Below are 25,120 nucleotides of genomic sequence, written 5' to 3'. Positions count from 1 at the left end.
AGAATGAAATTTTTTTATTAATCATAGTTTTAAAATTTAGTTTTATGCCATACAGTTGAACTCTAAGGTTCTGGGGTAGATATTTTTTTTTTCCATAGGGTTTGAACACTTTTGAGCAGTGAATCTCATGATCTATAAATTATCCCATTTTTTAAAAGAAAAAATTAAGTGAGATTTAAAGAAAGAATAAAAATACCTACAAATATTTTTAAAAAACAAATATTTATTTAAAGCATTTTCATCATGACTAGTTTTACAATTTTATAAATACAAAACAATATTATCTAGATTAAAGTAACTTTTTACTTTAATTGCAAAGAACAATTTCTTAGTAAATAGTGTGCATATTTACACTACTGACATAAGAACTATTTTCTGAACATTTTTACATTGAATCTTAGTTACTTTGACTTCTTAGTGATCAGTGATATATCAAAATAATATGCTATTTTGTTTTATATAAATATTATTTTACTGTGTAATTAGAAATACTTGGGATAGAAAGTATATTTTGTTATATAGAAACTAGTATTATGGAACGTGATTTTTTTTTTTTTTTTTTTGTTCGAAAGGTTTTGAGGATAATGAAGGAAACATTTTTTAATTATATTCATTTGAAGTAAGATTAAATTTGTTGTTATAAGTTATGTTACAAATAGGACTGGGCGATATTAGAAATTATATATCGTGATGCATCGTCAGTTTTGCATCGCGATATAGCGATGTATCGCGATATAGTATTTTTGAATTTCATTTACTTGTAAGGCACAGAAAATCAGATTTCTATCAAAACTTCATACTCAGATTGATTTAAATCAATTTATAAATTTGAAGATATATATGTTTTGCTTAAGAAAGATATTAAATAAATTGACTACAATGTACAAATCTTACTTAAAATATTTATTGAAATGTTTGTTTAGAAATTCATAATACGCGTAAAACAAAGTGTTAAAAACTTTTTTAAAGCGTTTTTTACAAATTAATATTTTCTTGTACTATTATGCATAAATAATTACATAATTATTAACTTCGATCGTAATGTTCAATTTCTAAATGAAGCGTTAAAAATTATTTGTATGTTTAAAACAAAGTGCTAAATAAATTTTAGAAAAAAAAAAAACGCTTTTAAAACACTATTTTTTATTATTATCATTTCAGTTATTATAGTTCATTTACGTCACACTAGAGCTGCACAATGGGCTATTGGCGACGGTTTGGGAAACATCCCTGAGGATGATCCGAAGACATGCCATCACAATTTTGATCCTCTGCAGATGGGATGGCACCCCCGCTTCGGTAGCTCGACGACCTGCACGCGAAGTAGAGCACTTTACGGTAGGACAGTTTAACGAGGACCAATACCGTACACCCTCGGTCTCTACACAGACTGATCCAAGTGGTCACTCACCCGCACACTGACCGCAGCCAGTGACGCTTGACTTCGGGGATCTGCAGGGAACCGTGTCTTAACGATGAGTCCACTGCGGGACCTTATCATTTCAGATAAATAATTAAATTAAATTAAATAATGACCGAAAAACAAAGTAAGATTTAATTTCTTAAAAATAAAAAAATTGTGATATTCGATAATATATTTAGCTAATTAACAAATAATATGAAAAGAATATTTTTAAAAAAAATTATTATACTCTCTAATAAAACGAAGTGCTAAATGATTTAAAAAAATGAATAAAATACGCAAACCTTTCAAATTTTTTTGTATAAACAAAGTTAATTGACTTATGTCCAAATCCAAATGACAAAAATAAATTTTGTTTTAACTTTATTTCTAAACATTAAAACAACAAGATTTATAAATTTAAAATCAGTAATAAAAACTCATTAAATTATTAGAAGTTTCATCCAAAAAGTTTTTAATAAATTAAAAGAAAGTAAAAAAATAACCTAACAAATACAATTCTTTATGGGAGCCGAAATTAGATTGCCGATAATTTTCACATTTAAAAATAAAAAGAAGTTTTTTTAAAAAAAAAACTTATCTAATTAATGAAGAAACTCTTCTTTATATATTCTTTTCAATAATAGATTGCCTTCAGAACAAGGTAACATCGGCGATCACGAAGTTAGTCCCACTGAAAATAATCTACAAGTAAAGTCGCGACAACGAAAAAAATGATACGAAAAAAACGATATGTGTTCTCAAAACTCTGATTCTACAGCTCACCAATCAAGGCCATTTCAACATAACGAAACGAACATCGTTTTCAACAGCGCGAGTCGACATCGGAACGTAAGAGAAGAGTCTTATATCACTATATCGTTCTTATATCCTTGCGTGTCTTATATCGCTATATCGTTTTGCGCTCGTTGCCTATACTCGACGGCTTAAATCAGATTTCTGATGCATCGCCTTGAATGAGAGTCGCTGTATCGTCTTGCCGATATATGCGTTAAATCGATATGTCTCGATACATCGATTTATAGCCCAGTCCTAGTTACAAACCATAAAGTATACTATATCAAATACTAGTATCAACACAATACTTTTTCCTTGGTTGAGCAAGATTTTTATTCAACCTGTCATTAAATGAATAGTTGAGTTGTTAAAATTATTATCTCTTTATTCTTTTGATGATGAACCTGATAATTTCAGAAAGAAACTAAAATAAAAAATATAAAAACAATATCGTTCAAACTCAGATAATTTGGACCAATGTCAGCCACAATAATAAACACACAAACATTTCCAATGCTACAACTCTAAACAAAATAGTATAAAACATTCCCTACAAGGTACTTTTTTTCAGTACACAATGCGAATGGGGTGGTGCTGAACTATTTTGGTTTCAATGTTTATGTTTGCCGCATAAGTAAAGCAAGGAAAAGACGTTTAACTGGTTCCATTATGTAACAAACTCTGCTTTGTGTATGCACGAGAAAGGGAAAACATCTTTGCACGCTTCAGAACCAGTTTTTGTTTAGATTCAGAGCAAAAAAGAGGACTTTTATAGGACACTTTATGCTTAGGTTTTATAATCGATTAACAGTTAACTTGGCAACGTCACAAAATCAAAACTTGACTAGTTCTCCATTGAATCATGAGGTCAGAAACCAGTTTTTGAGGTAAAACAAGTTTAATGCTAACAAAAAAGCTAAAAGTAATACATTTTATGTTGAAACAAAATCATATCAAACTTGTGTATGTTATAGATATGTTACAAAATTGTTGACTTCCACTGTAGAATGTCGACAATCACATAGTCGCTTTGTCATCACATAGTCACAAATCTCTGAAATATATACTAGGTCTAGTTAAATGGCAATGCCCAGTATGCATTTAACCGGAACTCTGATGTTACTCCTAATCTATCCTCAGCACATATTAAAATATCGAATGAATATAATAATTTAATATCAACAAATAAATTAATATCAAATTAGATGTAACAAATATTTAGGACATTCACCAAAGGACTACAATTGTTGACATTCACCGGCGATTGTCAACATTCTCTTGATTTCGGTCATTCACGGTAACATATACCCACGTTTCAATTAAAAGTACTAATACATCATTATATTTGCCAAATATATATATACAGAGATGCCAACTTGCTCCAGACAGCAAATATATATTTTAAAGTGGTAGTTTATCAATTGTGATTCTTGGTTTAATAAATTTAATTTAGTAGAATTTTATCCACCACTACTTCTAAATTAGCAGAGTTATATAATTCACCACTTTACAGTACTTAAGTCATGCTATAGTTTTTAAAAAGCAAGCAAAAATAGGCAAATAATTGAAAAAATTACTTAGTAGTTATTTACTGTTTTTTAAAATTATTTTGGCGTGCTCGGAGCAGTTGGCATCTTTGTATATATATATATGATTTGCCAAACATATTACTTATTTATTTAAAGGGTTTATTAATTATTAAAACCTCTATTGCATAATTTAGTAGGGGGAATAACTTACATGTACTTATACTTACTGAAGTAATAAGTACAGTGAAACCTGCCAAGTTGACCACCCTTGTAAGTTGGGCACCTGCATAAGTTGACCTCAATTATCAAGAACGAAATTTTTCCTATATAATATAAAGAAGCAAAACCTTTGTAACTTGACCACCTGTCTATCTTGTATGTTGACCACTGAAATAAGTCAATTTTATCTAGGAGTATTATGAAATTCTATTCTAAAACCCTCATAAGTTGACCAGAAAAAAAATTCAGAAAATTTTCTGTCATTTTGGCAATGTATGTTAAAATTTCACTTGTTTGGTGAAATAGTGTAAAAAGCTAATCTAAACCCTTTTGTGAGTTGACCATCAGGGGAAACTGTAAGGGGCCAGCTTTTGACCATTTCTTTCATCTGTTCATTGAAAACAGGTGTGTTAGTTGAAAAGTTGCTCTTCCAGTTGCAATAGTGAGCATTTGAATAAATGAATGCTGAATCCTTTATTTATGGTCTTTGATCTTAAAGTGTAGTAAATAAATTTTAAAGTGTTCAAATAATTTTATTTTGTTAAAGTTTTCAAATTACATGTTTTCGTGTTCTGATATTTTAAGAAATTATATTTATTAAACACTTCACATGCATAACTAACGAAATAATTTTTAAAAAAAAATTAGTTAAATATTAGAAATATATGTATCAAATTGAAGTTCATTCAGGTTTAAACACATTTCTTAAGATATTCATTTGCATATTTTCTGAATAAAATTTTTAAGTCAAGTAAAAAAAAAAAATTAAATATATAGCAACATGATATAGGAAACGAAAAAGTAAACAATGACCCACCCCCTCTATAAGTTGACCACTAAAACAATGCACCACAAGTGGTCAACCTACACAAGTTTTACTGTATAAGTAACTACTGATTCTTTGTTAATAAGTAATAGTTACTATGGTAATAGATAACTAATATAAGTATATTATATGTTGTGATAAAGGGTTCTTTTATGGTTGCTCCCTTTGACATCTAAGTATCTTTTAGCAAATCAAAAGTCACAATAAAATAAAACCTTTAATAAAATCACACAAAAAAACTTCTCAAATATGTTTGATTGCAAATTCTGAAGGAGATCAGAATTAAGAAATAGGGACTAAGTATTAAGCTCACTAAGTTAACTTTAAGAAAATTTATAACAATTTGAATTTTATTCTGATGGTTTGTGCTGACAATCTTTTTCCTCATACATATTTTAAATAAGAAAATAAATTCTTAATATTTAACTCATTAACATGTCTTAGTACATTTTTAACACCTGGACAGAATGTATTAAAAGGATTTAATAAAATAAAAAATAATCAAATTTAATTAATTTTGAAACATATTTGCAACAATTCTTATTGAGCATAAAATGTCAGTGTAAGATTTCCATATTGGTATCTGCACCAAAATAATCTCCAAGTTTAGACGAATTCTAAGCCCATGGGGAGCTTGCAGCCACCTTCAGGCAAACTTCTACATATTTCTTTTTTAAGTAATTTAGCATATAATGAAGTTACAGAGATAAATGCATACATATTCTGATCATATGACTGTTTGAATATCTATAATCAGTATTTTTAGAATAATTTATATAATCACATTGTATGTTTCTCTCACTTTTGTGTAATTACTTCAAGGTTACAAAGAACCATTAAGTTTGATTGCAGTACCATTTCTTTTAGGGATAATAAATTTTTCTTAAAAAAATTGTGATTGCATTGAATGTAATTACTGTGCTCTTCACATTTATCTAAGAAATTGCAAGCAAAGAAAAAGTTTCCTTTGATTTGTACAAAATATAGTAACTTACTTTCATGTATATGTATAGAAAACTATTGTTTTGCACTAACTGTTCCTAATTGAAATGCTTTTAAAGGAGACAGTATTTACCTAAGGGGAAATAGTTATTTTATTATCAAAAAACTTTTTTTTCTTCAAATTTCAATTAATGAAAAGAAAAACATTTTATTTGACAACATTGTTAGTAAGCATAAGAATACTAAATTTGTAAAACTTAAGGAAATTAGTGATTTCTATTATCATTGAGATAAAGTTAAAATCTACTTACAAGTATTTAGATAGTTATGAATACATTCTGTTTTATGTTCCAACTATAGTTTGATTTAGAAAATCAAAATATTTACTTTAAGTAAAACTGAATAGCTAAAAAAAATTTTTTTTATCATCTATAATTTTATCATGTATAACATTTCTTCATAACTGTATTTATATAAATTTATTTTTTAAATTTTGAATTGGAAGTTTTTTTGACACTTTTATGTTCTCTTTTTACTCTTATTAAGATTTGCATAATTTAGACTATTTAAACAATTGGTTTTACTTTTTTCACTTCACTGACTCCTATGCAGAGACATGAAAAGTTAAAACTTTTAAATTTTTGTATTGTAATATTTTGTTAGCAAATTAATTTTATTATTATTATTTGTTATATAATGATGTTACATTATGTATTTTAAATTAATGCTTACATTAATACAAATAATATTTTAAATTAATCAGAGTGCAAAAAGTTAAATTATATTTTTAATTGCGAGATAAATTAAATAAATAATAAAAATTTTGAGCATAAATAAAAATTTGGTTACATAAAAGAAAAATAAGAAGAGAAGAAGAAACAATATTCAAAAGATTTCGCATTCTGATCTGTGGCAAAATAATAGCCAAGTCTTGGCAACTTCCAGGCAGCAGGCGTGAGAAACTAAAAAAGAAACATCACAGGAAAGGACCAATTTGAAAAGTATAACTCATAGCCACCCACCAGCAAACATCTAAATATTTTTTTTTTAAAAAAGAAATTGCAAATTTAAAATCTATTTAGCACCTTGGCTATTGTAGTCGGCGGAACAGATCATGATACGAAAATATACCCACATTTATGTATTATAGAAATTTACAACTTCAGTTTCACTTACTTGTTGACATTATAATTTTCATTTACTTGGAAATATTTTAAAAAGCAAAAAAAAAAATTTACATTATTTTTTTTCTTTTTTGTATTAGCCAAAAATTTTCTCCAGGCCGGCTGAATTCCCTCCAAACCTTTTTCACATGATCAAACATGTTCGGCACCTTGCTTAAGTAGTATGTGCAATTACAGTAGGTTTTTTTCTGATAACTTTTTAATGTACAAGTATCAATTTGCAAATCATAATACTGATATAATAAAACTCCAATTAACATAATAATAGATTTACCTATTATTTACTTTGGACTAGATCAAATAAATGCTACTCAATATACATAATATTTTTAAAAAGACAACATATTAATAAAAGATTTGAATATTCAACTCCAATTGGAAAAAAAGTACTTAACAACTGATAAGAAGTCAGTAGAGAAAAGAAATTTTATAATGCTAAACTCATATTAATCACTTCAGCGGAGAGTCTATTATCCATGTAAGAATCCCAATCTTCTGAATTCACAATCTCTTTTAAATGTAGACAGATGTACTGAATAACCTTTGCTCTAATATATTTATCATCATGTTGATCCACTCGAGCCAAAGTACGACAGGCATTATCCACAGTCAGCTTACTCATTAGCACATCTCCACACAAATTCCTAAGATCTAGAACATTGTACTTGTCTGCAGCATAATACAGCTCATAAGCAGAATCTAGATCTGCAATATCAGACACCTCAGCACTGTACATAAATTCTACAAGTTTCTTCAGTACATCAAATGCTACATCAGTTATATTAACTTCTTTTTGAGTACTTTCTGTCATATCATACTCAAACATTTTAGCAAAAACAGATGATCTAGCAGACAGCACAGCTCTGTGAACAGCAATAGCTTTTCCTTCGCTTGTATTTAATTTAATATCTGTATTTAGAGAATTTTTATAAGCAGACATCAAGTCATTAGAGAGTTTTTTAAGATTGTTAATTCGACATGAAGCGCCACTAGAGCCTAAACTACATACATCCGTTACAGCAACGCCATGAATTTTTAAATAAAAAGAAAGAATCAATTTATCCTGGGGAGCGGATTTTAATTTTGCAAAACATCCACGCATTGTAACATCGGTGAGATCAAAGCGTTCCACACAATCTAGAGTTGTAGATTTTTGATACAAAAGTTGACCATTAACGTCTAAAATACATAAATCGCAATTCACAAACAAATCTTTGCCTGGCAAGCAAAGATAAATTCTGAGATCATCTGAAGCGATTTCAAGCTCTATGTGACTAGTAACTCTAGGCAGTGGATGAAATTCGGCGCTTTTAATTTTACCGATTGGTAGGATTGAAAAATCATCCAATGACCATTTTAACTTGTAAGAATTTAAGGTGGATCTTTTTGTTTTTAAATGGATGTCAAATACTTCATTTTCAAAGACGTTTCCGCAGTTACACTGGTTGCTATCAGTAAAGTTATTTAAGTTTGAACACGCCATTTGTTGATAATTTATGATCGTACTGAAACAACAATATAGGTTTGATAAATAGTTCACAAAAAGTAAATTGAGTAATTAAAGTCGAAAATAATAAACACATTTGTTTATTTTTATTCGAATTTGTAATTACCTAAACGCTTTCGTCTACCTATTTCTGTCAATTTCAGGAGAGTTAAAATTTCGCACATGCGATCGGATAGTCAAAGCGATTTGCGTGTGCGGTAGCAGCTCGTCTTAGGGACTATTCACACTATATGTGGATCACGCATTTCCGATCACCATCTAGGGAGAATGAGCTGAGCGGTAAAATATATTTTATCGTGAAAAACTCTCCAACTAGTGGCCATGGGATGCGTGTGAAATTAATCGCATAAATGTGGGAATGTTTCCTTACACATTTTAATTTTGATGATTTTTAGTTGGTTTGGAATGATTTTAATTGCTTTACCTTCGCAAAATTGAGGAAGAATGTTTCTTCGCTTCGTTGCTGTGTATACACACTACATCATTATCTCTGCATCAAATCCAACAAAATTATTTTCGGTTTTAGAATTTTGAAATATTGCGTTTCCTTTCTACAACAGAAATACATTTTAATTTTTGGATACTTATAATTTATTAAATTTTAGTAAACATTTTATTTAGTAAGAAAATTTAAATACATTTTTTCAATAATAGAAGCATTTTACAAAATTTTGTTTCTATTTTCCTCAAAAAAAATACTATGTTGGATACGGCTATTAATAAGCATTGTTTATTATTTTTAATAAAAAGATGTGAGTGCCACTGCCTGGTATACACAACACTGATGTTTTTTAATGGTAAGTGCCTCTGCCTAGTGTACAGTTGCCCGCTAAGACTTACACTGATATTTTAAGTTTAAATGCCACTGCTGGGTATATATTTGCCTGGTATTCCTCCTACATAGAAAAGTAAGGTTTATAATTCACTCAATAAAACCTTTTTTATATGGTTCACGAGAAACATTTCTCACTTTAAAATGTGGTTTGGACAATCTTCTCGAATCTACGCACATTACCTTAAAACAAAACCTTGAGAAACAAACTTTGTTATAGTACCCTCAAATTAAGGTTTTCCAGCTTGAAAAGATACTTGAATCAAGCTTGTCCTACTGTGAAAATTCTCCTATATCCAGATAATTATAAGATTTCTTTTTACAACGCTTTGTGAAATTAACCAAAATCCACTTTTTCCTAAGACTTTATAACGTCACGTTTCGTAATATTGTCAGACTTAACTTTTACTTTCTACTTCCTGGATTTTTTTAAAAACAAATTTGCTTTGTTATTTCGAGAGAAAAATAGCCCTTTTTCTTAGTTGACTTCCTTTGTTGGTAAAAAAAAAACATTGTGATTTATAAGTAAAAACATTATTTTATAACAGTGATTTTTTATTAACGATTTGAGTTATAAAAAATAAAGTAAATAACATACATCTTGTACTCCAAAAGATAAGTATTTTTCTTCTATATGACTAAGAAATTTCTACGGTGAGGAAAATATAACGTGTTCAACGATACAACGAGGTTCTCAGACGTTAAGTAACTCGCTATCCAATTCATGATTATTTATATAAAATGGTGGTAGATTATAGCTATTATTTAAAACTGTAAAGTGATGTTATTGCAGTTCAGTAAATTGCTAAATTCCAACTCAGTCTTAAAATTTGTTCTGAGAATTTTTACTTTCGTCAGGAATTTAGTGTCATCAGAAGATTCTGTAATTGTCGCGATACATAATTTTGCTATTTTTTTCTCCACTGAACTTCTTTACTTGAGTAATTTCTTAAAAATAACGGAAATATTAAATAATTTATGAATTATCAAATAGATACAAATATGTAAGGGTTATCACTTAAAAATAAAGTTAAACTCGAATTTTAAATTACTTAAAAAAATATTCAATCCGATTTTTAAAGCCAATGAAAAATAAAATTAAATCAAATTTTAAAGTACATCACAATAATTCTCAATTTTATTTTTACGTAAAAATAAACACAAATTATTATTTAAAAACAAAATTTAAATTGCTCAGTAATGCTCAATTAAATTTTTCAATTATTTAAAACGAAATAATGTAGAAAATTTTTATATTTTAGTTTTCCACTAAGTTACTTAAAAATTCAAACTTTCTTTCTGTTTCAATCTTTCTTTCTTCAATCCATCCAAACTTTCTATATTCCTTCATTTTTATTCAAAACCGCCACCCCCCCCCCATAAAAAAAGAAAAGAATACATTTCAGTTTACTTGCAGCCAGTGACTTTGCGTTGGAGACATTATCTCCTGCGAAAGCAAAATATAAACTTTCCAGGCAATTTAAATCTTTTGAATTTGCTTCATTCTCCTCTTATAAAGTGCATAATACATACAAATCAGTTGAAAAAAATGCATGTTTCTTCCGTAAAAACACTTTTGTTTGACAAAATAGGAACTTCTCGCTGTGATTGCAGTTGACTGTTACATTTAATGGCCATTCTTTCAAATTATTCAATAAACAGTTTATGGAATGAAAATTCTATGTATATTTTAAAACTTATTAGAGTGATTAGTCTCTTTATCCATTGAGTTAAAAAGCCATGATCAAAAGACTTCCGCAAAACGCACATTGGATAACTTAGACCTCAACCCCAAAAATGAAATTTATTCAAATACTTTCCAAGTCATAGACTTTCCTCGGGTCACGGTCATTTGGGTCTGGTTCGACCTCGTCAGATTTTGGAGCATTAGTAACAGCAATTAAGTGTGAAAAAATAGGTAATTATTCATAGATTATGGAATTGTTTACACATTTTACGAAAATGGTAATTAATATTATGATAATAACTTAAATTGATTCTCTTCATTACTGTCGGAGCTATTGGAGTCAAATGGACTGTAACGTTTGGTAATTTTTTATTGAATGAAAAGAACGCTGGAAAGCTACGCTTGGCGCATTACAATCTCGACAATAAGGGCGCGGACATCCCGGCCCCCATTGAAATATTCTGCCATTTGAATGTTTCAATGATCATAAAAATAACAACAATCAAAATACAAATTTAAGCAATATTAAAACAATTATTTTTTCACATTTTGAATTCAACATATAAATTTAAGTATTGTTAACAATTGGTAATACAGCAATATTTGAAATGCTTCTTTTGAAAATTCCATGAGGTGTGCGTACGAAAACCACACGGACATTATCATCCTTACCGGTGATAATTTCAGAAATTCGTCCTATAACCCATTTACATATAGGTAAATTGCTTTCTTTTACCAGAACCATCATACCTGGTCTTACATTTTGTTTTTGAAACAACCATTTTGATCTTTGTTGTAAATGACTGAGATAAGAGTTACACCAATTTTTCCACATTGTTTGAACAATTTTTTTGAGTTTTCTGCCATCGGTTAAGCAAATTTTTTTTAAAATCGATCTAATTTTGCTCAGGAAGTGCATTAATTGCTCTTCCAATTAAAAAATGTCCAGGAGTTAAAATTTCATAACTTTCTGGATCAGATGACATAGCAGAGAGAGGACGGGAATTAAGAATACCTTCTATTTGAATAGTTATAGTTAGAAATTTTTCTATTGTTAATTTCGTAGAACCAATGGTTCTTTTAAGGTGATATTTGAATTGTCCGACTCCTCTCTCCCATAATCCGCCAAAATTTGGTGAACGAGGGGGTAGAAATTTCCACAGTACTTGCTCCGATGAAAGGAAACCAGATAAATTATCTTTTTTAGCATTTAAAGACTTTAAGAATTTGCTTATCTCAGCCGAAGCGCCAACAAAATTGGACGCATTGTCACAAGATATAGTACAACTTTTACCTCGGCGGGCAAAAAACCGTTTAAGTGTAGCTATTAAAGCACTAGTTGTTAAATCAGACAATAATTCAAAATGTACAGCTTTAGTGACCATGCATATGAAAATAGCTACATATACTTTGTTATATAACCCCTTTCTCTGGTTACGATATTTAATCCAAAATGGACCACACAGGTCAAGTCCTGCGTTCGAAAAGGGTGGGTTAGGAACCACCCAGTAAGCACACACCTCACGGCAAACGTAAGGCCGTAAGCTGGCATTCTAGGTAGGGTAACGGCAAAAGGCAAGTACAATAGGGTCCTTTATCGTTTGTTTTGAGGCATTTCAGGAAGAGGCGGAATAACTCTTCACCTATACAGGCCCGAAAAATAAAACCGTTGTTTGGCCTCTTACACTTAATTAGTTACTGGACCTTTATTGTATACCGTTGTTTGGCCTCTTACACTTAATTAGTTACAGGACCTTTATTGTATACCGTTAATTAAGTGTAATGTTACAATAGATTAATAATGAATAGATGCAGAGTTGGTAAAAAATGTGCTTTTAACTCAAAAATTTGAAAAAAATCAGGAGAGAATGGAAAAAATCCATAAAACGTTAACCGTATTTTTGAGAGGAAAAAAACAACTTTTATTATTCCTTGAAAACTGCTAATTTTTTACATAGAATATTAAAAACTTGAATTTTATTATTTTACTATAATCTAAATATACTTTATGTGGTATTACCTATTATATTTTTAAAAAAAATAATTTTATTAAAAAATAATCATTTTAAATTTTATTAAAATTTTTAAATAAATATATATAATTATTTATTTTTTCTTTTTGAAATCATTTTCTGAAGTATAATTTTTAACTCGAAATATAATATATTCTTTCTTTCTAGAAAAATTTAATACATATTCCCTTAAAAATAAGAATAAATATTAATACTTTTAACTAGAACAATTCCTTTGTTCATTGAGAAAAAGTTTTTATTTTTTCGATTGTTTATTATAAAATTTTGTTAAATTTATTGTATTAAACATGTACTTAAGAAAGACTTATTGAATTGAATACTTATTGAAGACTTTTTCTTATTGAAGACTTATTATTATTTTTTTATTGAATAAGCGATACATTTAATTTTAACGTTAAAGGATTCAATAAAAAATCCATCATTTTTGTAATTCATGGTAAAAAAAAAAATCTAGTATAATTTATATGATAGCAGTAAAAGGCTAAAGGTCCGTCATTGTCTATTTTTTGTCATTTTAGGAAGAAGCGATATGAAAACTTTTCCCATTGTTTATGTTTTGGTCGCTTGAAAATTATTACTGTAAGCCCCAAATGAAATTAACATAAATTTTTTCCAGACTATGACTCCTTTTTTAAACCTTCTCTAAAACAAAAATGAATAGGTAAGTTTAAAATTCATGTAAATAAAAAAATCTATTTATAGAAAATAAATGAATAAAAAAATATTGTAAATTGCTTAAATCCTCCTAGAAATTATAAATATCTTGAATTTAGAGCAAGGATTTTTAATGAGATGGGCTTTTTTATTACATTAATTTACTAACTTTTATTACAATTTAAGTGTTTTGTAATAATGAATGTATACCATTTATAATAGTAAACGTTTTATTTATATAAATTGTTTTTTATTTTATTTTTATTTTAATGTTCATTTCAAATTTAATATCTTAGTTTAATCACTTACTTCTTAAAAACTGGATTCAAAATAGTTTAAATGGTCTTAAGAATTTTGAATTTTAAAAAAATCGTGTTTAAATTTTCTGACTGTTTATAGCAAATGTCTAGTCTAATAAAGTAAATAACTTTTTTTCCCCTAAACTTTTAAGCAATACTTGAAAATAATAATTGTTTAGGAAATTTTATTCTTAAATATACGTTTTTAAGTAATAAAAATACATTTGGATATTTTTATTAATTAAACTTCAAAATATTAAGCAACTAATTTTTTTTAAAAACTTATAATACAGAATATAAATAAAAATTAAAATTATACTTTCAAAACGTTAATTATATTTATTTTTTATTTGCATTACAAAAATATTTTTCCATGCAGCATTAATTTATTTTTAAAATAGTTTATATACATTAAGGAAAAAAAACTGTTTTGAATGCAATACATAGATGGCGCTGTTTTTTATTTTTTACTTTAGACGTGTTTTCGAGTCCTGCGGATAGATGGCAGAAAATATAAAGTGTAGGGTCTTGTAGGGTTGCCTTTCTTTTAACTTTGATAGAATTTCGCCAATTTACTCAGAATGACAGTCGGTACGGCTTTTGTCCAGGCATAACCAATTGAGGACACTGCGGCGACAATATCCCCCCCCTCTCCCTTCTGCTTACTATAGTCAAGCAAATTTATCATTCATGTGTGGCAAGGGTCTGCACTATTTATTCTAGCGTAAAATGTGACATAAATAAAAAAATGTTCTACTGCATATTGCCTTAACCAATTAAATAGCGGAGTAGTTATTTAAAACCATAATTGCGTTATTGAGTTTTATTTTGAAACTAAATTCTTTAAATAGCAAATTAGACAAAATTAAACATTAAATTTCTCTGTTTCAATCTTTCTTTACACTACATTCGTCACATACTTCAATTCAAGTGTTAATAAAAATAGCATTGTATTTAAAGCTGGAAAAAATACAAAAGTTACAGCAGGATTGAAAAAAAGTCACCGATTTTTTCTTCTACGAAGTCGATATAAGATTTAAATAAAAATGCATTGTGTGAAAAATTACTCATTTTCCAGTAATGTTCCCTAGTTGTAGAAAAATGAAAGAAACATAACAATACAAAATAATAAACATACATTTAATCCAGTGATTCTCAACCTTTTTTTTGTTGCGGCACACTTTTAACGATTTCGAAATTTGACGGAACACAATGAAAAAAATTAAATTAAAAGTTGTTTAATTATCTATTTTACACTGTGTTCAATAGTTCGTGATAATAATTTTGAATGTGAAATAAAATAATATGTACCACAAAAGCAAGTTTATTAAGGGATTAATTATTTCTTTCAACCAATTTTTAATTAGTTAGTAACAGCTATTTATTTTTTTGCTAGTTATGAATTGTTAGCTTGTTTTCTATAATTATTAACTGCTATTTTTTGTGATTTCTTGTTAACTAGTTTTTTTGCTAATTATTAATTTCTAGCTTAATACTTGTCAGTTATCCTTTGTTAATTTGTTTTTTTAGTTATCCTTTGTTAATTTGTTTATTAATTGCATAGCTTACTTCAATGATTAGCTCTTACAACATTTTTTAAAATTGTGTGTCATATACAATTTAAACACTTCCATCTTATTTTAAGATTGTCAGAGACAATACAATCGCCGACAAAGATGTTCACGCGGTTAAAGCGTGGAAAAATTATAAAAAGTATATATATGTAATACAAAAATTAAATACTTTTGTATTAATAAAAGCATTAAAACTTCATTCCTTTTCATAAAATATCTTTAGTAAAGGATAAGGGTAGAAGTTCTATTTTGGGACTTCAAGGCTAAAAACATGCCAATGAATAATAATTAGATTTATACTTCAAAAGAGAAGTTATTTTAAGATCTTTCACTTCCATATAAGGAAAGATTAAACGATTTGCTATGAGTAATAAATAAATTGATGAGGCGTAAGAATACAGAAAAAGGCATATGACTGGGCCTCTTTACAACTAAAAATCATCCTATAAAATGCAGGAGCAATGTTTTTGCGTGACTTTTTGGTGAATAATGATTACAAACTAAACTCCGTCGGATCTGACTGGAACTTTGTCCCCCCTCTCCAGCCGGGAGAACGGGGATGTGACTTCGGCTTCACGATCTATTTACTAAAATAAAATCTTGTGCACAACATGTTCTCATTATTCCTGCTTTCTTGACAAATAAATCCACCAAAATATAGGGGTTGTTGCCCTTATATTAGATATATATATATATATATATATATATATATATATATACACACACACTTTTCTTTAATTTAAACTTTACTCATAATAAAAAAAATCATTATAATTTTTATTGTATCATTTCTAATACTTGGCGGCACATTTTAAGAATTCGGCGGCACACAAAAGTGCCGCGGCACAGTGGTTGAGAATCACTGATTTAATCATTTTCAAATGTCATTTGCAAAATGTTTCCTATACATGAATTAAAAACATTGTTTTTTTCTCACAAGGGGTTTTGGGTTAACAAATTTTAAAATTGTGCTATGTTTTAAATCTTAGGAACTAATAACAGAAATATGGCTGAAATATTAAAATAACGGTAAGAGAACCGAAATTTTATCTGTTTGTCCCATTAAACTGTAGGTATAGTTTTAAATTTACGGTAAATTTGCAAATCAATATTTCAGAAAAGGCATAACTATTTAGACGAAATTGAATGATTATGTAATTAGAACTAAGTGGAGCTCTTTTAACCATAAACTGGTGAAAAATGAAATAGTATTTCATGCTGCCGAATCGACTTGGCAATTTTCATAGTACAAAACGAATCCAATGAATCATTTTCATACCTCCTTTTTAAAGAGTGCAGTTCTTTTTGAACTAATTTATTGAAATCCGGTTAAAGTTTGACGTTAATTTAAAAAAAATTCAAAAACAGGTCATAATTCGTAAACATGCTAATATTTAAATATATTAAATGTTTTTCAGATAGTGACGATAATTTATACCTTGACTGCAGCAGATAAATTTTTATCAATTGATCAGCTTCTACAGTCCTTTTTTAGAGACAATTTTAAATATTAATCATACGCTTACTGATAATAGTTGTTCGACACAATTTATTTTTATGTATCCTTGTTTTCTACATGGAGGCACCGTCACCTGTTCGCTACGCTCGATAATCCCTGTAGTTGAATCTCATTCATCAAGTTTGAAATAATTGAAGATCAAGTACAAATTGTTTTCTTCCACTTTTTTAAGTAAAAATTACGATTGGATTGCCAGCAGTTGCATTTTAAGGATTCCTAAGTTTTGACAAATGAAGAAGAAGGAAAAACGGTCTCGCCGAGAGTTATTACGCATTGAAGATGTTCTATGGAAAAAGCAGTTTATGCCCGCGCACAAATTCGTTTTTTTATTCTCTCAGAACTTGAGGTATTTGGCACAAACAGTTCTTAACAATGTTCTTAAAAGTTTTTTTTTCCTGAAAAGTCGATTAAAAATTATTTGCTTAATGTAAAATTATTATACTTTTATTTAAGTTCATTATATTAACTTGTTAATTTTGACAAAATAAAAAGGATAGCTGGATTTGAATGATAAATAACTGCGCTTAAAAAAATTACATTTTAGAAAGGCAGAGTGTGCGACACAATGAAAAGAATTTATAAATTAGAAGTAATTTTTTCTTGTTAACCGATCATATAAGAAACAATTCTTATTTCTCTTTATTCTACACATCTTTTCAAATGTCGGTATAAAATGTCGAAGTTTTATATTTGGCAACACCTAGCCTTTTTCTATATAATATTTTTTTCTTTATTTTCATTATTTTTAATATTAAGTCAAGAGGGATATTATGAAAATCGCGTAAATGAAAACTTTTTCCACAACAATCAATAAATAATTATTAGTTAAAGAAAAAATGAAAAAAAAACTTTTAAATTGTAATAACTTTCAAACAAATAAGAGTTTCTAAAAGGAAATAAAGACTCTATGTTACGGTTAAAAACAAATTTGGCTCTTTCAGCATACCAAATTTAACTTCCGCAGCTGAATTCTTGCGGTCACAGAGCGGCCCGCATGTTATTTTTCTAACAAGTATAAGAGTAAAAATAATCTTGACTTAATTTTAGAATTATTTTTTAATTCCATTGTAATCTCCGTTCAATTTTCTACATATTAACGTAATTTGAAGTTTCTAAATCAAACAGTGTTTGATAAAATGTAACGTTAAGTTGAAAACCCCAAAACAGTGGCGGTATCAGTGACCTTTTCAGTTTTCTGACAGAGAAGGAAATTTATTCAGTTTTCTGACAGAGAAGGAAATTTATTAATATCTGCTCGTTTCACGTTAATTTAACAATGCAGTTTATTTTTCCAACTTCATATAAAAAGAATTTTCAGGAATGGTCAGTGTTAATGCTATTATTCTAGGTTCTCATGCGTTCGCACTTTTCGATTAGACCAATTTAATCGATTAGATTAACTTCAACACTATTATCTTAAGTAAAGAATTCTAAGAGTCATGAAAAAAATCATGATAGCATCTCGAAAATCAAAAAGCATCTCGAAATGATATAATTAAAAATAAAGAAGATAATTTTTGAAATTCTTGGAATTCATTGTTTTACAGACTGACCTTTTTCTTTTTACTTTCACCAGAGGGTAATTTTAATAGTGTTACATTAAATTACTTTAAAGCAATTTTATATTCGTTTTATAATTAACTTATACACAACTATTGTTCTTCTTTTTGGCAGCAATTATTATATAAATATTAATACTGAAGAAAGAAAAGAATTTTCTGCGAAACGTATATTGGCTGGAATTAAAAATCAATTTAGCCCATTGACTGACAAAAGGACAAAAATTAATTTAGACACCTTCTGTAATTAATGACGACCTTAAAAAAAATCTATCCAAGAAAATCAAATGATTAATGGGTATCCAGTGATTGGAATAGTGCAATTACAATTCTCTCATGTTATTAAACAAATAGTATTCTGTAACTTCCATTAATCATTTTATTAACGAATAAAATTGTAATTGTATAGTATATTTCTTTCTCTTAATAACACATACTTTTTTTTAATTTTTTATTTTAGTAATCTTTTTTTGAATTGATTCTGTTTTTAGAAAACAGTTCAAACCAATCTTTCAATAAAATTTTATATAAATAATATCTGATATCTAGTAACTTATTCTTAGTTTATTTACAGTTAAATATAATAAATTTCGCAATTATAGTAAGAATAAAGAAGTTTAACAAATACGACATAGTTAAGTTAAATTTTTACTCTTTATTTTGTAAAAAAAAAAAATTTATTTGATATGCATATTTTTTGTAGAATATTTATTTTGAAGAACTTGTAATTCAACATAACGTTGAGTAATTTACGCTGCGTAATTCTTTTGCCGCATTAACTTATTTATTCTTTATTTGACTTAGCTCAAATAAATATCCCCATAAAATCAATTTAGAGCAGTTCAGTATACATATCTTAATAGAAAATTAAAGGAGTTTAGTTTCCTACTCAGAATTTTAACACTTTAATCTTTACGCTACTATGACAGATATTAAATGAAAATATTATTTTGAATTATTTTCGTAAAAACAAAGTTTACTCACTGTCCCTTCTTTACACGACCCATCATGATAATTAATTCCTCGAATTAGTGCTGTTTTAAATAGTTTTCGATAAAATTATAATCATTTGTATTATTGGTAATTATTGCACTAAAATTAGTAGTTTGTAATGCAAGCACTTTTGTACGTGGTAAGAACTAGCGATTTTTTACTGTATATATTAAATGTAAAGTCTATATCAAAAAGAGAATCATAAGAATTTTAATGGTCAATTAATTTTATGCAATAGAATTTCAGGAATAAAAAGGAGTTTGTAAGTGTATTTGTGTGCCCTTCATGATATTAAAATATTTGTTGCAAAAAGAAGTAAAGACCTTTATTTTAGAATTAGTTACAGTTTGCTTTGAGGGGGATGTAGCTGTTTCAAAATAAGATCCTTTTCCTCTCTTTGTTAGTGTATGGTAAATTGAGAAGTTAACGACGTCCGGTTATGCGCTTCTCGCATCCCACCCTGTTGGGGGTCAGAGTTCTTGAGGAACTTTAGACTTTTCCAATTTTTTTTTTTTTTCTTCACTAAAATTTCAGTTTTTATTTATTTCCTTATATTGCTGATGATTATTATTATTTAACATTTTCATAAAACCAATTTTGTTTTCAATTGTTTGCAATAAGCTTTTAATTGAACTATTTATTTTTTCTAAAAAAATAAATAAGCAAATGTATAACAGAAAAACGCAAAATTCTCATATTTCATAGATTGCGAAAAGCAATACACAGTAAAAATCTTTTACAGATCAAAATTCTATTTCTTATGCATCTAACAAAAATCTTTCAACCGGATATGGGAAATTGTAAAAGTAAATAAAAAATAAATACATAAATAAACTCTAACTTTTTAAAAATATTTTTTGATTCAATATTAAAGTCTTATTTGATTAGTAATATAACTTGTTAAAAATGGAGAGAGTCTCGCTTTTTATGATTTATGGGTACAACTAAGCATCATAATTTTTTGCACTTTTTTGGATTTTTAAACCCCTTGTATCTGAACAGTCAAGAGTTTGTAAATGATTCAAATAAATCAAATTCATTCTCATTCATGTGTTTTAAAATTATAAGCAGATATATTTGTTTGTAGGAAAAAAAAACATTATAAAGCGAGAAATCAGTTTCAACCTTCCTTAATTTTAACAATTGATATAATAAATCGGTAGCTTACTTAATTAGCTATATCTCGTGGTTCGTGCACTAATAAAGAAAGCTAAAATATAAAAAGAAAACTATAAACGAAAAATTAACGGTAACGAAATTGTTAAATCTTCTTATTTCGCATCTTCATAAATTAGTAAAATCAAATTTTTCTCTCATCTGGACACAAATGCAATAAAAGTTAGATCTTTTGTAATTCATACATTTTAATTTTTTAATGTCCTAATTTTTATGAGTTAAGGTGGAAACTTCTAACCGTATTTCATTTATTAAATTGGCTAAAATGTTCAGACTACACAACATCATTTTTCGTTCTTTTCTTTATCTTTCATCTCTTTATCTAAGCAGTCGAAAGTTTGTAAATTATTTAAATCATGGTGAACGACTATTTGAGTCTTTCACAACTATTGAGATAATATAGTACGTTTATAGTACGCCATGATACAAATTAATCAAGTTTCTTTAAATGCTTCAAATATAAACACATATATATTTTTGTGCAGGTAAAAAAAGAACATTAAAAAACAAGAAATTAGATTCTTTGAACCCTCAAAAATTTGAGTAATTTATCTGATAAATTTGTAATAAGCTTCGTGTTCATGCATCACTGCGATATTTCTTGAATATCTTGATTTTTTTACAACGTAAGCACATTATATTTCTTAAACAAATGCGCAAACAGAAGTTTAACTGTTATGAAACTCTGAAGAAGCATCATAGTATTTTTTTCCCCATTATAGTAATAACTTTTAAGTAGGATTATTTTAAAATTTCTTGTTAGAATTTGTTTTACTAATTAAAGAAATGTTTAATATTTTTTTTCAAGCACAAGTTAGACACTGTTAATAAATTATTAAAAAAAGGAAGAAAATTAATGGTAATAAAATTGTTAAGTCTTCTTATTTCGCAACTTCAAAAATTAGTACTATTCAACTAGACACAAATGCGTAAAATGTTGGATCTTTTATAATTCATGCACTTAAATGTCTATTTTTTAGTATATTTACTTTGAGGAGTTAACTCAGATACTTCTAAACTGGATTTCATCTTTTTAATTAGAAAAATATTCTGCAAAAAATTATCAATATATTGTATTTTTATTTAATTTTTATATGAAAAAATTCATAAACAGTGGCAGGAAAACTACTAAATTATTGAGCCGAATCCTGAAAGAAATATTTACTATAATACATTTCCCTCTGAATAAAAAAGTCCTAAGGAGCGAAGTCAACTCCGCTATTTTTGGGTGTTTATTTTAACTTTACATTTTGCTTTGCTGTACAAAAAGTATAAGATTTAGAAGTTTCAAATTACGAAGGATAAGCGGTGGAGGCTCAGGGGAAGGAACGCTAGCCAACTAATGAGTTTTGAGGATTTGAATCTTAAGAATTGCTGGTTGATACGAATTTCGTACCCGGCTGACATAAAATATTCCAAGTGATAGACGCATCGTGGATTATTAGAGTCCCATCTTCGTCTTGCTAATCACGGGAGGTTTTCGTGGTTTATCTCACCATGAAAAAGTTCTCCACGAAGGCAATTCGTTCCCGATACTTTTGTACAGGAGTTCTCTTATTTCTTGGTTTAGATTCAAAATTACAATGATATAAAGTTGAACACTGGTAACCATGAGATCAAATTCGGGTTGGCTGTTCAACAACAGTTATAAAATAAAATTACAAAGGATTACAGAAAAATGAACAGAGAGTGCGATGAAAATGAAAATGACTATTCTATAATTAGTTTGGAAATTGTTATCTGCAAAATCTGGTGTAAAAAAATACTGTACTAGCTGCTTTGTAGAACACAGAAATGCAAATACTAATTAGAAATTGTGCGCTCTGTAAAGGCTAATTTTGATCTTGAAATTAATACCGGTATTCAAATATGTTCGAAAATTAATTGCAATTTTATTATTGCCTTTTACGCACCTTTTTTCTTCTTCTTTTTCTTTTCACGTGATTGTTCTCATGATGAGTTGTAGAGAAAATTTCGATTTCGATTGTTAACTTAAAAATCACTAATTGTTAATAAAAAAATACTGCGATTGGTTGATATGTTTGCTAGAAAAGAAAATTTAATCAAAACTACCAAAATATTGTAAAACTTACTTTATTTCCGGCTATAGGGAAAAACCAAAAAGCTCAGTATTTTTTAACGAAGTGGTTTAGTAATGTTTTCGGTAAAGTAATAAAAAATTTAGATTTTATAATATGAGGTGAAATGCGAAAAACGTGGTAAAATTTTATAATTTTACCATGATAGTTTAGAGCACTGTATAAAAACCATTTGTTCAGAAAAATTTACTATTCAGTTTTATATTTTTTATTAAATGTGAGGTTAAAAGAGCTATAATTTTGAAAGCTAGAGTATCCGGTTAACTGCTATCATTTTAACAAAAAAATTACCAAATAAATGGTTTAAATACTTGGTTTTATTAACAGAGCTATGGTTTAGTTTTGAAAAAATGTTATTATCATAGAATGCGGTAATTTAAGAAAAACTTTTTCTTCGCGTAGTTGGCTGAAAGGTAACTTGGTTAAAATTTAATTTGCTGAAAGGGCGGATTTATGTGTAAACTTAACAAGAATTTTGTTTTGAAATTCCAATATGTTTGAAAGCAATTGAAAATTTAAATACCCATTCGTTATAACTTTCTTTAAGTTTTTTTGCTTTAAATATTGACCATTGACTATTTATCCATTGTCATAAAAAATTTATTTTATAAACATGCGCTCAAGTTGTTGTCAATAAAAAGTAGCGAAAGACAGCCAGAGAGAGAGATTTGTTTGTTGCCTAATATCACTCTTAATAATTATATTGACATTTTTAAAAACAATAAACTTAATAAATAACGCTAAAACCGTTCCCTGTTTAAACTTCAATAAGTCTTGTTAACGAGTAGTATTACTTCTCATTTTTTTTTTCCAGTTGAGTTACACAATCTAAATTCCTTAAGTTTTTTTTTTCTTTCAAGTACAGATAATTATTTTTCAAATTTATTAAATCCTTTATTTCATTATGCTTAGCAAAATGTTCTTACATAAAGCTGCAATACTTGTATATTTTGAAAATAAAATGTTATGTGTTTTGCGAAAAGTGAAAAATATTGCAGCTTAAGGAAGTATATATAAAGAAAAAAAATCAATGATGAATGAACGATAAGCAATTACGGGAGTGAGCGGAGTAAGAAAAGGGTAAAGCCTGCTATTTTTTATTTTTGTATAAATGGAATGATTTTTAAACAAATAATAGACAGGTAATTTTTAACTATGCATTTAATGAAATATTTAAAGTTTCAAATGATAAAATAAAAAATAACGTTTTTCATGTGTTATAGCTATGCAAATAATAGCAAAATAAAAACTGATGTTACTTCAAAAAATTTCGATGCATGTTTTGAAATATAAACTGCGTGTATATAAGTGTGTTTCAAAGTATAAATTTAAAATATAAACTAAATAAAACTGTTTGAAAACTAATAATGGATTTCTAAAATCAATGTTGTTGCTTAAACGTAAATAAAATAAAGTTTTAAAGTTAAAGTTACGATTTTTATGTTAAAGAATTTAAAAATCCTGAATTTTAATGCCATAGAAAGTATAAATATGCATAGCTAAATAGAATTTCATCGTATGAATATCATCTCTAAGAAAGTTAAAAGAACATCATTATCCTTATAAAGATAGTTAAAAGAAGTAAGTATTTAGTAGAAAAATAAAGTAACCTCAAATTTTTGCTTTAAGTATCCAAGATAATGAATTTGTTGCAGTTGGTTATTTAGGATTTTAAATCTTTCTGATCATTAGCTTTCAACCAAAAATATAATTATTTTTTAGTAATGTAATTGAATGATATAAAAAAAACCAGTCGTCATGCATTCATTCATAAACAAAAACAAAAAAATTATTAACTCGGGGAGTGATTTATAAAGACTTTTAGACGAAAATATATATATATTTTTTTAAAAATTTATAATTTTGTAGTGCTAATATTATATTTTACACAGCCAGTTTGCTAATGTAAATAAATTTGCCCAATTAAAGTTATTTAATTATTTATAAAAAATATTTCATAAAAGTAGAACGTGTTTTTATGTACTAAAATTGTTAAAAAGCTGATGAAACCTAAAAAATGGTTTATTTACTTAAACGTCCTTAATTATGGAATCTTTACTGTTCATTATAAAGAAACGATATTCTAATTTACTACTCCGCAAATCAAAATATATATGTAAGCATTATTTCCCAGTTTATATGTATTAAAAATTTTTCTTACGAAAAGTACTCAAATGAATTTTGACTTCAATAATTTTTTAATTTAGTAAGCTTGCTTATCGCTAATAGTTAATAAAATATTTTAGTGCAGATTAATTTTTTATTATGAGGACCAGAAATTGTCTTTA

At 27.6% G+C, this 25,120-nt stretch overlaps 1 protein-coding gene across 1 annotated transcript; it reads right to left on the bottom strand.

The window, feature by feature from the left end:
* Positions 1–7,327: 7,327 nt before the first annotated feature.
* LOC107439958 (TD and POZ domain-containing protein 2) lies at positions 7,328–8,383 on the bottom strand. Its single transcript, XM_016052714.1, has one exon. The coding sequence runs from the start codon at positions 8,381–8,383 to the stop codon at positions 7,328–7,330; it is 1,056 nt and encodes a 351-aa protein (XP_015908200.1).
* Positions 8,384–25,120: the final 16,737 nt, after the last annotated feature.

This window comes from Parasteatoda tepidariorum, chromosome 5, assembly GCF_982258835.1.
Source record: "Parasteatoda tepidariorum strain Cologne lab strain chromosome 5, Ptep-v5.0, whole genome shotgun sequence".
In the NCBI taxonomy this organism is placed as follows: Eukaryota; Metazoa; Arthropoda; class Arachnida; order Araneae; family Theridiidae; genus Parasteatoda; species Parasteatoda tepidariorum.
This window is presented reverse-complemented; position numbering and strand designations above follow the sequence as displayed.

Excerpts from the sequence above, each read along its gene's own strand:
- LOC107439958 (XM_016052714.1), bottom strand. The coding sequence starts at position 8,383 with ATGGCGTGTTCAAACTTAAATAACTTTACTGATAGCAACCAGTGTAAC.